This window comes from Gallinula chloropus (assembly GCF_964237585.1).
Source record: "Gallinula chloropus genome assembly, chromosome: 4".
In the NCBI taxonomy this organism is placed as follows: Eukaryota; Metazoa; Chordata; class Aves; order Gruiformes; family Rallidae; genus Gallinula; species Gallinula chloropus.
In genome coordinates, this window is record NC_140088.1 from 63545578 (window position 1) to 63558878 (window position 13301).

A 13301-nucleotide genomic window follows, 5' to 3' on the forward strand; every position below is an offset into this window, starting at 1 on the left:
TTACCCCACATTCCTCTTTCTGCAGCTAAAATACCTGTTCGTGTGACCACGTCCGTTCTGAGCCATCCTTCACGCAGATGTCTAGCCTCAGCTCAGTTCCCGTGGCTCCATGCTTACTGTCCACACAGAGGTTGGCTGCCACATTTCGGATCTGCAAAACCAAGCAGCAACACTTCACATTAAACTAGGCTGCAGAATAGAGCTTCCAACATTAGGGGCTTCGGTGTTTAGCTCTGAAGGGCTCCAGACTAACCATTGATTACAGGAAAGCAGTGGGGCTTCCTTTTTCTTTCCTCCCTTGTGCTGTCTGTATGCCTTCTGCAAAGACCTTGCAGCACACCTTATTCTTAAAAGGAAAAGCTCATTTTTGAGATTGAAGTAACCGAATAACAACTGATCTGCAACCGTGAGAACTGCCAGTTAGGTACCACTGCTGTCTTCTTAGAAGACAGGGTTGAAAAGGAGTAGGTTGCTCGCTGCCACCAGAAAGAAGAAAATCCCAATTTTGTTTTGTAATTACATACACATTTCTCCTCAAGTACCTTAGCTGGGCTATGAAAAGTCCTCTAGGTACCCTCAGAATGAGGGGGATTTCTTAAAAAACATTAATTCCTTGTCAACAGGATACATGGAAACGGAGTAACCAAAGTACACATAAGTGCATGGAGATGTACACAAATTCTTTATCTATAAGCATGTACATATTTTGACATTCTGGACACCACTTTGATCCTTATTTATAAATAAAACAACCACAAGCCAACCAACAACAGAAAAGCTAGATGCTGAAAGGAGATAGAGTTGACACCTGTAATTTTCCATTTCACTGTGGTTAGACAAATACAAGCATTGCCACTCTCTAATACTGCATACTTTGCACACACCCAACGGGAAACTCCTCACCACAGCACCAAACGCTGCAAGGAAGGGCAATCCTCCAATCCTCGTGCTTGTAAGACACACAAGAGAGCTAGTCTGCTCTTTTTCTGATTCTGAAGGCCCCGAATTGAGTCTGTTCACCATGTTCTAACAAAGGTTTAGACAGATGGGAAGGAAACAGGAATTGGGATTTTTTTTTTTTTTTTTTAAATGTCACCTTCAGAGGTTTTTAGGAGCTGCATTGGTCTTGCCTAGAAAAGAGCAGATCCAGCAAATGATGGGAGCATCAGTCTGAGTAACTGGCTCCAAGAACCTCCAAGCCTTCACTGGCACTCCAAGGAGTATTCTTCCAAAACATGCATAGGCCCAGTTCAGGATTTTTTTTTTTTTCTTATTTCAATACAATAAAAATGCTATAAATAAGGTAAAACACCGGCATTTCATATGCACAACCAGATGCAGAAACCCAGCACTGGGTCTCACAGTACAGAGTCAGGTTAGCTGAAAAACGGAAGAATTGGTTCTCAACAACCCTGCCTTCACTTTTGTATCAGTCAGCAAAAGAGACAGGAAAGAATAATGAGGTGAAGAGATTTTAGTTTTATATTTTTAAAGCTTCATGTGAAATATCTACCCCAAGTCTTAATTTTTTGAGAGCGTTGAATTACTTCTCAGTGCACTTAAATTTACATCGTATAAATAAAGATTACTGGCCTAATTCAAAATTAAATGATACATCAATGCTGTTCTTACGGCCTGTGAGCTAATTAAAATGGAGCTGCTAACAATTGCCATTAATAATTGGGGTGTATTTATGCAATTCAGAATTGCAAAATGACAGTGAATACACTCTGTGCCCAATGAATGCTTACAGGATTAAAGGGCTTTCATAATTTTGTCTCAATGGCATCGCTCCCTCCCATTCTCATTTGGACTACTGCAGTAAACGTGTTTGCTGCGTTTCTGGAGGAGGCTTGAGCTGAAGTGACATTTAGTTCCTTCGCTGCTGGAATATGTCTCCTCTGGTTTTTATTTCCTCTCCTCTTCGCTCCTGAAAGGGTTCCTTGAATTAGTCTTCCCTCTGGTTTGTTCCAGCTTACATGTTAGCCCATCCTTTTTGTTTGTGTGTGCTTTATCATTCTTTGCAACTGCAGAGGGGTTGTGGTTTGTTTTTTAATTTTCTTTTTTGTAATACGGGCGTTTCAGCCAGGTCTGTGCTTTTGTTCTTTGGCGTCTCTGTGTGGCCTTGGCGGTTGCTAGACATCCAATGGAGCCACTGCATTGCTGCCAGAGCCATGGGGAATGTTCTGCCGAGCACCAGTGCCACATAGACCACAAATCCCCTAAGGTCCTTTCACGCATGGAGGAAGAAAAGCAGCACAGTGAGGAGAGGCTTTTCTTCTTATTTACACATCAACGTGCATTTGAACTGTCTTGTCTCCAGTCACGCAGCACGACGGATTGAAAAGTTTTAAGGTTATGAGTTACAACCAGCAAAGAAATAGCTAGTGCTCCTATTACACTCACATTTCCAACACTTATTTGTGCAACTGTAGGGACTTGGGATGAAGGGGAGATAGATGCTATCACCCACACAGGCAGGCCATTGAGTCACCCCATGCGCAGCGTATTTTCTCAGCCTTAAATGCCTTCATTTGTACAGACAAATAAGGGTATGGGAAAAGCACACTCTGGAGGAGTCTGTGTGGACTAACAAGGGTGGTTAGTGGTGAACTTGAAGGCTCTTTCAGAATGAAACACATTTCCAAATACAGCATAGGACACTAGATGTAACTCATTATGCATGTTTAGTTCTTGAAATGCCGTCCTAACAAATGTTGGGACCTAAATACTAAGACTACAGGCCCTGTAGCCCTAGTAAAGAGCAGACGAGGCATACAAGCACTGAATACAAAGTCAAAGGGGCTTGTTTTCTCCCTTTTCTACTCTGGAGGTGTCCAAGTAAGGATGTGCATGCTTTTCAGTGTTATACCAATGCTTGGGAAACAAGATGTATAACAAGATGTTTCACTGGAGCAGGGTTTCTGACAGTGTAGCAGCTGACTTCCGTGCTTTAAATGAGGCCCTACCTGGAGTACTGTGTTCAGTTTTGGGCCCCACACTAAGATATTGAGATGCTGGAGCATGTCCAGAGAAGGGCGAAGAGGCTGGTGAGGGGACTGGATAATGATTATTATGAGGAGCAGCTGAGGGAACTGGGGCTGTTTAGTCTGGAGAAGAGGAGGCTCAGGGAAAACCTAATTGCTCTTTACAACTATCCAAAGGGAGGTTGTGGAGAGGTGGGGGCTGACCTCTTCTCCATAGTGACAAGCGATAGGACAAGAGGAAACAGCCCCAAGTTGTGCTGGGGAGGTTTAGACTGGGTCTTGGGAAAAACTTCTTGTTAGGCATTGGAACAACTGCCTGGGGAAGTAGTGGAGTCTCCATCCATGGACGTATTTAAAAGACGGGTAGATGTAGTGTTTAGGGACAAGGTTGAGAGGTGGTTTTGGCAGGTTAGGATGAGGGTTGGACTTGATCTGCAAGGTCTCTTTCAACCAAGATAATTCTATGATTCTATGAATCTATAAGGAAAAATTCCTGCATAAGCCTAGATGCAGTAATTCTTGGGTTTTATGATAGTTAATACATGTTAAAAGTACAACTTCCTTTCTCTAAGTTAGCCAGCACGTGTAAAAAGATTTTTCCCCTGAATAGGCCTGGCTTGGAAAAGAAGTAGTTTAGCTCACTGCCACTGCAATGGGGGAAAAGGAATGTGACGTAAAACAGGAGCTGGAACATGGGAGGACAGAAGGCCTGAAAGCCTAGACATTAGGTTTGAAGAAGACACTGCTACCTCATGGTATTTGAAGCTGCTGATTTGATAGACAGGTATTCAAGGAGGAGAAAAAAAAAAAAAGAAGATATTTTTGGACACCTATCAAGGAAGGAAAAAGAAATTTAAAAAAAGATATCAGGGGGTCCCAAAGAGTGTTTGCATATTTCAGAATATATGGTGTCTCAGATGACTTGACCTCTGATTAAATTCCTGTGTGAGTTTTGCAGAAAGCCAGCAGTTAGATGATTTAATAAGCTGCTTAGGGCAGAGGCAGATTAAGATGGTCGAGCGCTACACTCTCAAAAGCATCATGTTTGTCACTAGTATGCAAGTGTGGAATAGAAACTGGAAAGCAATGGATGTGTTGATTACCATGATAACCTTCTTGGCAGAAAAGCAAGTCTTTGGAGGAAAAGGAAGGGTTGCAGGCCATTGACAGCTTTGAGAATTTTGAACATTTTGGCAGGAGCTGTGTAACGGAGACACTAGCACATGCCATGTTAAAGGAAGAAAAAGCCTCAGCATATAACCTCCCACCACAAGCAAACTGAATTTTCCCCTCCCTTTTAAAGGAATGTATTTTAGGCTGAAAAAGAAATTACAGGGGGGAAATAAAGCTTCCCAGGGCCCAGAGGGTATACTGACCGATTTTCTCTGATAATTCTAAACTTTTACAACTTTCTTCAAAGGCAAATGAGTTCCTGTAAGATTTACCATTGAGGTAGTGAGTGATGTCCTGGGTCCAACAGCCTTGCCCTACCTGCATGGTAGCTAGGTTGTCACCCAGGGTCACTTCGGAGTGAGGGGCTCCCATGGGTCCTGGGGACCTGCCTGCATGCTCCTTGTGGCACGGAACTGCCCACACCAAAAGCACAAAGCAGGAAAGCACTGGAAGCTAAAGAAAGCTTTACATTCTATCCAGTCACCTGTTAGATCCTTGAGTGTGGAGATGGTGCTGGGACTAGCCTTAGGGTGCCCCCATAGAGCAACGAGAGTGGCACCTTGGTGCTACAGGATTTTATAACATCTGGTTTAATACCTCAAATAAGAAAGTGTCAGTAGCTCTCAGAAGACATTAGCAATGTTCAGTTATGTTGCCTTTTTCATTTGAGCAGCACTTAAAGCCAGTTTTAGTGCACTGCTTACATTCTCAGGTAACCCTAGGGCCATCAATGTCTACAGCTCAAATACGGAGCCACCTTTGCTGTCAACTGACACATAGCTGTTTTTAAAGTATTTATCCTTTTGTGAGCCACAAAAAAGAGAAGTTGAAGTTAAAAGTCAAGCACTGCCAAAGACCTCACCGAAGAAACAGGGGACTCTCTTACTCAGTGTGACACTGATCCTGATGACAGAATTTGAAGGGCCCAGCTGCGCAGGGTGGGGAAGAGCTGGTGATATTGCTGCTGTACAACAGACGTGTGGCACTTGGTGGGCTGAGATTGACTCATTAAGGGTATGAGAATGACACTTATAAAAAGAGAAAGTAATCAAAAGAGAAGTTAGTGAGTTCTTAGGATTTAATCCTTTTTCAAACGTGCTACTTGATTTAACTCTATGGATGACGTTTTCATGTCAGGAAAACAACTCTGTAAAATTCGTGAATTCAGGAGTGAGAAAGGAGCATTTTCAGGTCCTACAGTTTAACACAGCTGCAATGACTGAACGACTTACTGAGTATTACATCGCTGAATAACAAGTTCACATAGTAGCAGACCAAACCAAGCTTAAATATTTCCCTTTTGACTAAAATAATTTTTTTTCTGTAGCATATTGACTATAGGACTCATGAAGTCTAAAAGAAATGGTGATGGCTGACATTATATGATTGATTTACTGTAAAATGTGTTTTCAAAAATATTGTTGGAAGCTGCAATATCCACAGAATATATTCATGTGGGATCACAGCTTGTAGACTCACGAGTACTTCCTAAGAAAAGGTTTGGTGTCCAAAGCTCTCCTAATGCAGCCATAGTTTTCACTTTGTTCAACAGGATTTCAAACATACATTACATATAAATTATTCTGGTTTAGGAAGAGAATGGGATGGGTAATACCGCTTTTCAAATGGCAGCATGCTTTCGAATATATTCAGAAAGGTAAAAACAAAACCTAATTGAAAACTTTCCATTTCTTCCATGGTGGGAGAGGGAACTGTACAGCTATCTCACCCAGACACAGAACTGACAGTCCCAATAACCTTAATCTGCCTGGATTCGCTGTTATATTGTTTTATGGCACATATTTCAGGTGTTACAAGGCAGAACAGAATATCAAGGGAACATACACCCTTGCCAGCTACAAAGGACAAAACAGGAGGGAGAGATAAGGCCATGACAAAGTGTAACGAAGAAGATTGGTTTTAGTTTTTCAAATTTCCTTCTTTCCCATCACAAGCAGATGAACAGATTTCGTGAGGAATTGTAAGAATCAGATTTTAAATAAAAGTGTTTGGAAAAAGAGAGGAGTTGCACAGAGGCTGTTTACAAGATGTCTGCTGTCACAGCATGTGCTTTTACCAGCTAGGTATAAAAATACTGGAGCCAAAAAATGTCTGAGTACCTCATTGTTTATTCTTTCTCAGACTGGCATGGGCAAGCAGATAAAAAGTCCTTCCAAGTGGAAGCTGAGACGATACTAAATGACAATCAGTCTTGGCACAGACTTTTGGTGTGTTATAACCGGTGAGGTTTCTAGAGCTGCTTGATTCTTACGAAGCAATAATACAGTCTGTTTTTCTCTTTCAGCTTCTAATTATGACAGCCACTGACGTTCAAGTTTGTTCATGTTCCTTGCAAGTGCCAACAAGTTAATTAAAACTTCACAGGAATGTGACAGTCTCAGGAAAAAACAGAGCAGTAGGGCCAAAACTTTTCTTCTTGTTATTTTAGAGGAAGTACACTTTAGAGGAAACAGAAAGCCTTTGGTCTTTGCTTCCTTCCTAAGAACTCAGTAAGTGCTTTTAAGGTATAGATTTGATGCCAAAGTCATGATCTTTGATTTACTTTTAAAAAGTCTTGTTTTTATGCAAAAAGCATATTTAATATTGCTGCAAAAAGAGTGAATTCTTGAATCACGATCTTTTTGACTTAGGCCCTCTGAATGAGTTAACGATTGTCCAGCTGGACAGGGAAATTATACATCTCACAGTCACAGTCCTCAAGGATTCACATTTATACATGTAGAATATGAGGAAGAAAGATCACGGTAGCTGTCACAGCACCTCAATCCTGCCTGAATTCTACTGATAAACTCATTACCCCTTGGTATACTTCAATCCCACAAAAAGTGGGCAGCAGTATCGAAGACATAAAAAACATTAACAACAACATAATTCATTACTGCCAAGAGGTAACAAACAGTAAGACACATGGAGGATGAACATCTCCAGCAAAATCAGAGGAGGCCAGAACCCACAGTACATATATTCCTATGTTTTAAAAAAAGGTAGTGCAATACACTGAAAGACAAAAGCCTTCTTCAGAAATATTAATGTATTAAGAGGACAAAGCCCTCTCCATGTCATTCCATGAAGTGAATCTGCTGTAGTCTCTAGGGGTAAAAGGCCACTGAAATTTTCAGCATACCTATGGGAGTAATTTTGTGTCCCTGCACTCTTTGTGTTTTCATTTCTTCTACACAAACCAAACTGTCAAAACAAAGTGCACTATGGCTCTGCTCTTCAAAGAGGTTTGAATGCACAACATCTTTGATCATGGGTGGAGAGTTGCAGCAGGCTGTTTGCTGTCTCACCCTGCCCTGAAGCAATGCTCAGATATTGGCTTCTCTTTGGGGGCTCTGTGTGCGTGTGTGTGTGTCTGTGCGTGTGTGTGTCCAGCCTCTCCTCCCCAAAATGAGAAGCTGTGTTTGTCTCCTACTGGTACTCGGTCATGACAGCACCCACAAAAAAGTTGAGCAAGAACAGTCTTTTTGCTCCATTTGTCACACTTGAAGGTGTGAGCACAACAGACCAAACCCAACTCCACACACGTGCAGCTGTAGTTGCAAGAAGCAGAGAAGATGCATAAAGGGATATGCAAAAAAAAAGTGTTGACTTCAGACCTCCCTTTTGCTAATGAGATTCTCAGCATCTAAAATCACCCCATGACATCCATACATACTCTTTTCTGCGTTCTTGTCCTTGTTGTGCATGCATCTGGTGGCCTGTACACACAAAATTGCAATGAATTATAAAAAGGGACAGCAATAGTTCTAAGACACAAAGGTTTCTCATTGTAATGGCCAGTTCATGGATTGTTCTTATCACTGTGAGCTCCCTTAACAACACTACTTATCATAGGCACTAAATCTGTCATCATTTTAATTTCCTGTAAGACAAAATGTTAGACTCATTTAAATTTGATCTAATTTGTGTATTCCTCACCTCTCCCCAGGCAGCAGGTGGAGGCTCCACAGGAGGGTAATATTTAGGGACATCCCAAGCCACTGCGGCCATGAACCACTTGAAATCTTTACATTTAAGGTGCTTGCGAAGTTCCTTCTGGGCTGAGATATCACCAGTTGAGAGATGTCTGTACTCAGGCCGTCTCTGGTAAATGTACTCTGCAAACTCATCCATCCACGTTTCTGCCACACGCTTCAGGTTCTGTGCAGCAGAAAAAAAGCAATCATTAATTTCTTCATGCCTTGACTGAATGATATTGCTAATGGGGACAGTTAAACCAGCTTAGCTGGTCAAATTTCTCAGTCTTAAGACATGGAAAAATACCAGTAAATGTGTACTATCCTCATTGCAGTGTCGAGCAAATGCTACAGAGTATTAAGCGCTCTGCTTTCCAGCTGACTTTGTAAGATATGGTCTTCTGTCTATTGAATGTCTTACATTCCTTCATATTCTTTATGCATCTTCACATGAGTTTTTTGATTAAAAATGGATGTTGAATAGAAGTTTTCTTTCAGCTGCTCTTGTTGGTACCTATGTTTTTCCCTGTTAGTTCAGAACCTACTAACGTGCACGAATGGTTCAAACTATTCCTTCTGATGTATTTCACTTTGCATCTGAAAGGCATTTGAATTTTCAGCTGTCATCGTAATGCTTAGTCACCTAGGAATTCCTACCTAAATTTTAAGGTCAGCTCTTAAATGCATAGGTGTGGGGGCAAGCAGTCGTGAGCTTGCTCTGCCCTGTCTCACAGCTGGTTTTGGACCACGACAGTTACTGTCTGTGCAAAAACACAGCATGTAATCCTGATGTGGGGCTGACCTGACGCAAAGTGGCTCATGGGATATGTGTGGCAATTTGTGTGTTCCTGCACTCATCCTATAGACAGAGTCTCAGTTCTGGCTTATGTCTGATGATGTTAATTTTTTTCGGCATTTTAACAGAAAACAGAATTACCTGTTCTGTTGTGTAAGAATTCACTTACATTATAATTAAATCAGCTGATTCAAATGATAAAATTTTTTTAAAAAAACTTTTAAGGAAAAATCCTGGATAAACAAGACTGAAGAGAGTTATTTTATTGTTGATTAATGTTGTGGAGTGTAAACAGTGTGGGGGAAAATTTTCCCGTGTTTTTGTTTGTAAAACTCCTCCTGCCACTCAATCCCTACAAATTTATATGCAGATGTCATAATGGAGTACAGACTTAGTCTATTCTGTATTTCTGCAGCTGCCCAATAACCTCTTATCCTACCAATAAAGCAACATGTCACCGGATGACATTGAGACACTTATTGCTTTGTTTGTAAAAACAAGATCATCAAGTTTTGTAATATTCTTTTTATAGAACACTAACTGCAAAATGCTGAGATTTGCTCTGTAATAAACTGGAGGACAATATACATCTGATTATCATCAACATAAGGTAATGTTTCTTCTCAGAACATTCCCTGCATCTAAGTAAGCCTGATTCGCACTCCGATTTGCTTTCAAGATTCATTTGAACATTCCATCCCAGAATTTTATTAATCCATGCAAACCGAATGTCTCTGAACTAATAAGGCTTATCTGAATACAAAGACAGCAAGATACAGAACAAACAAAGTACTTTTAGCTGACACTACAGGATAAGTTCCTATCTGATTTCTGTCTTTGAAGCAAACACGTTAAAACCTGCAGGGATAAAGCAAGTAAAATTAAAACAGTGTAAGAAATCACAATGCTTGTATCCCTACTAAGAAAATGTTTCATGCCCCACATAAGGTTGACTTCCATTGCAATTTCATGAAAACACAAATTACTCTACAAGAAATTAGAGTTCAAGAATACAGGAGGTTGGTGGGACAAAGAAATTGAGAACAAATCAAAAAACAACATCTACACGACAATCCCACCTTTCTGGCAGACACACTGCAATGCAGAAATTTCCCAACAATTAAAACCAATGTGTGATGAGACATTGTAGATGAGGTCAAAATATGATTAAGCACATTAAACTGAGAACCCAAAATCATGACAAAAGCTGTGATCTGTCTAGCATATCTTCCATTGTAATGCCGAATGTCTCATTTACTACAATGCAAATGCAGTTTAAACTATTTTTTGTGATCACTTGATCGGATAATGCTATTTTTATATTTCAAAAACATACTGTAAAAGCAACCATACAGTAAAAGTACAGTAAGAAATTTCAAAACTTCTTTGTTTTCCAGTGAGTCCTTTATCTCTGCTTTGTGTGTGTTGTTTAAACCCACCAAAATGTTGCACTAAAAAAACCTCTTACAGTTCCTCCCACCATACCCCAAGTACCAGGTAAGGCACTTCAGACAATCTATTTAAAACTTTGTTCCCAGTTCTTCCAAGACCATTGTCTTTATCATAGGCTAAAAATCCTTCCAAATCTTGCCAGATCCTATAATGAACCTATATATTATCCTTAAGATGTTTATACATTGCTGTCATAAGTTGAACTCTTATGAGGCAGCCCTCTGCATTTCAATAGGTTCTTTCTTTAAAAATATAAGCTCTTCATTTGCTAGCTCTAAATCTCCAGGCTGTTTATGAACATGACTGCAAAGAGCTCTCTGTCTCCCAGTAGTGGGAAGCTTGCTCTGAAGTTGCCATTTAACAGGAAGCAAGCACTCAGCTTCCAAACACTTGAGTGTTAAAGAGCTTTGTTGACTTTAGTTAGCACAAATTACTTATCTTTATTATCGCTATGCAAACCCAGTAATCACCACACTTCCTTTTAACATAAACGTGCCCAGACTAGCATTAAAACTTCAAATTGCAGTTAAGATCCACACTTGAATTGCATGCAGTCAGGTAGAGCTGCTGTCCTGAAAGCTAACCTGGTGCCACCTTACACAATAAAGGCAAACATCCTTTACATTCCTGTTTGGAACATGTTAACCCAGAATGTTCCTGGAGCAAAAGTTCTGGCTGGCCGAGATCATTGAGCTTGGTAAGTTACGATCCCAGCTCTGTGGCTGTCTAACATCATGACAAGTTGCCCTATGTGAAGAACCTCTTACGAACATAACTCTTCTGTGCAAACTATGTCTATGAGCTGGTCCTTTACTCACTTTATTACAACAGAAAGGTAGAGGACTACAACCAGACTAAGAGCGCTCATCTCTGAGCTTCTTAAAGCCTACACGTCAAGTGACTTACTATAAGGTAAGGATGTGATTCCAAGTCCTTTATGGGTCTCCTAGAATTGCCCTTACCACAATTGGTTGAATGTCTGACGTGGTAGAGAAAGGAGGATGGCTGTTTCCACCTTGCCTGAGACTTCAACAAGGCTAGACACAATCTGAGCATTCCAACTCGTTAAGCCTCACCAGTGGGGATGGATACAAATGGCTACCAAATCTTGATGCAGTCTAGCTGTGAAACCAGTGCTGAGCAGTTCAGCCTTGTTATGACTTTACCATGTGGGTGTATATACTGCTGCAGAATTTACAGGTCAAAGGAGTTTAAGAGCCCACCAGATTAGGTGGCATTTTGTGAACATCCTTACAGCATCCTTTAAGCAGTCTCTTAGTGAAGCTAATCTACAAAGAATTTGGAACAAGCAAAATAGAGTAAGATTTGAATCTTCATTTCTGTCTCCATTACTCTTTGCATAACCTTCTAAATAAACCCTCTCTTTTAAATGCCATTTTCTCAAATGGCATCAAATAGCTTTATCAATAAGAAGGAACAGTTTTGAGATATCTTTGTGATAGATTACATTTGTTTGGCTTCCTTTACCTTAATCTGAACACCTCATCTAAATGCTCGTGGAAAGGAAAATGTTTCTACAGCTGAAGACTGCTGTAGCTTAGCTTGTTTGTCAAATCCTTTGGAAGGTAACAAATGTTAAGCTGGTCTTTCAATAGAAAAAATGTGAAAAAAATTAAACAGGAGCAATTAAATGAAGACCAATTTAATATTAAACAGTTAAATGAACTGACGCACAATGTAAAGAAGTCACAGGGACTCTAGATGCATATCTGAGGAGTTTCTCAGGACCTATCCTTGACAGACCAATGATAATTTGTTCTCTCTCTTGTCATTTTCAGTGAAAAAATTCTTTAAGAGAATAAATAAGGCCCAACGATATTTCAGTACATGCGTATTTCTATATGTAAGGTTGTGACAGCTGTCACCAGGAAGCTGTGAGATGCATACAAAAGTGATGGCGACCACAGTAAGACTGACTCATCTGCTTTCATCACTCACCCATGTACACATTCTTGATATAATTAAATTTGGTGTCACTGGTACAAATCTTACTCTCTGGTAAATTGTTTACTGTTGGGTTTGCGTTTGGACAAGTTTTCTTTAAGTTTATATGAACTTGCGGATTTAAGACTGTGACTTTGTTTTGTATTTTCACTCAGCAACAGTCTACAAGACAGCAAGTTACAATGTCAATGATACCTAGACTTCAATAAAAAGGTTTAAATCAACTTGACTGAAGAAAGAGAGAGATAAATGAGGACTTCACCACTTGAAAAAAAGAAATTTTTCATGCACAGTTTTGTCCCTTTCACTTTCTTCAATGAATGGAGAAGATGCATCACTGATCAAATGACTGTCCCTTCTTTTTAAGTGTGCAAGATCATCTGTCATTTTCAAGAGACATGATATTACTCAAATAAACCCTGTGAGAAGAAAGCAGACACTGGCCATGAGAATGGAAAAGTGGAGTAAGGCAGGGACAGCTCAAAGGACAGGTTCATAAATATTGCCTCTAAGTAAGTTTTAACTAGATCGGCCCCGCATACGAGAGGGGTAGTTCCACATTTCATACCCATAGCTGGCTCGCAGTCTTGCCATGACAGCATTGGTGACAGTTACATGACTGTGTGCTGTCAGAGATGGTGAGCAGGCACAGTCCCAGCCTGGTCCAATGGGCACTCATGATACATCAGCTAAACTAATATAAAAGTGGCGTATCTGTTTTTAGTTTCTCGATATGTTCCATGAGAACAGGCTGAGAGAGCTGGGCTTGTTCAGCCCGGAGAAGAGAAGGCTCCGGGGAGACCTAATTGCAGCCTATCAATAGGGAAAGGAGCCCTACAGGAAAGTGGGAGAGGGGTTATTTGTCAGGGAGTGTAGTGATAGGACAAGGAGTAATGGCTTCAAGCTGAAAGAGTGCAGGGTTAGACTAGATATATGGAAGAAATGCTT

General features: G+C 40.5%; 1 protein-coding gene across 1 annotated transcript in view; it reads right to left on the reverse strand.

Moving 5' to 3' along the window:
* The window catches only part of GALNTL6 (polypeptide N-acetylgalactosaminyltransferase like 6), a gene marked incomplete at both ends in the record, with an annotated part of 462129 nt that overhangs the window by 12227 nt on the left and 436601 nt on the right, over nt 1-13301 (reverse strand). The window contains 2 exons of the mRNA XM_084264175.1: nt 35-151; nt 8103-8324. Coding sequence (XP_084120301.1) covers nt 35-151; nt 8103-8324 — 339 coding nt within the window. The remainder of the gene's footprint in view (nt 1-34; nt 152-8102; nt 8325-13301) is intronic.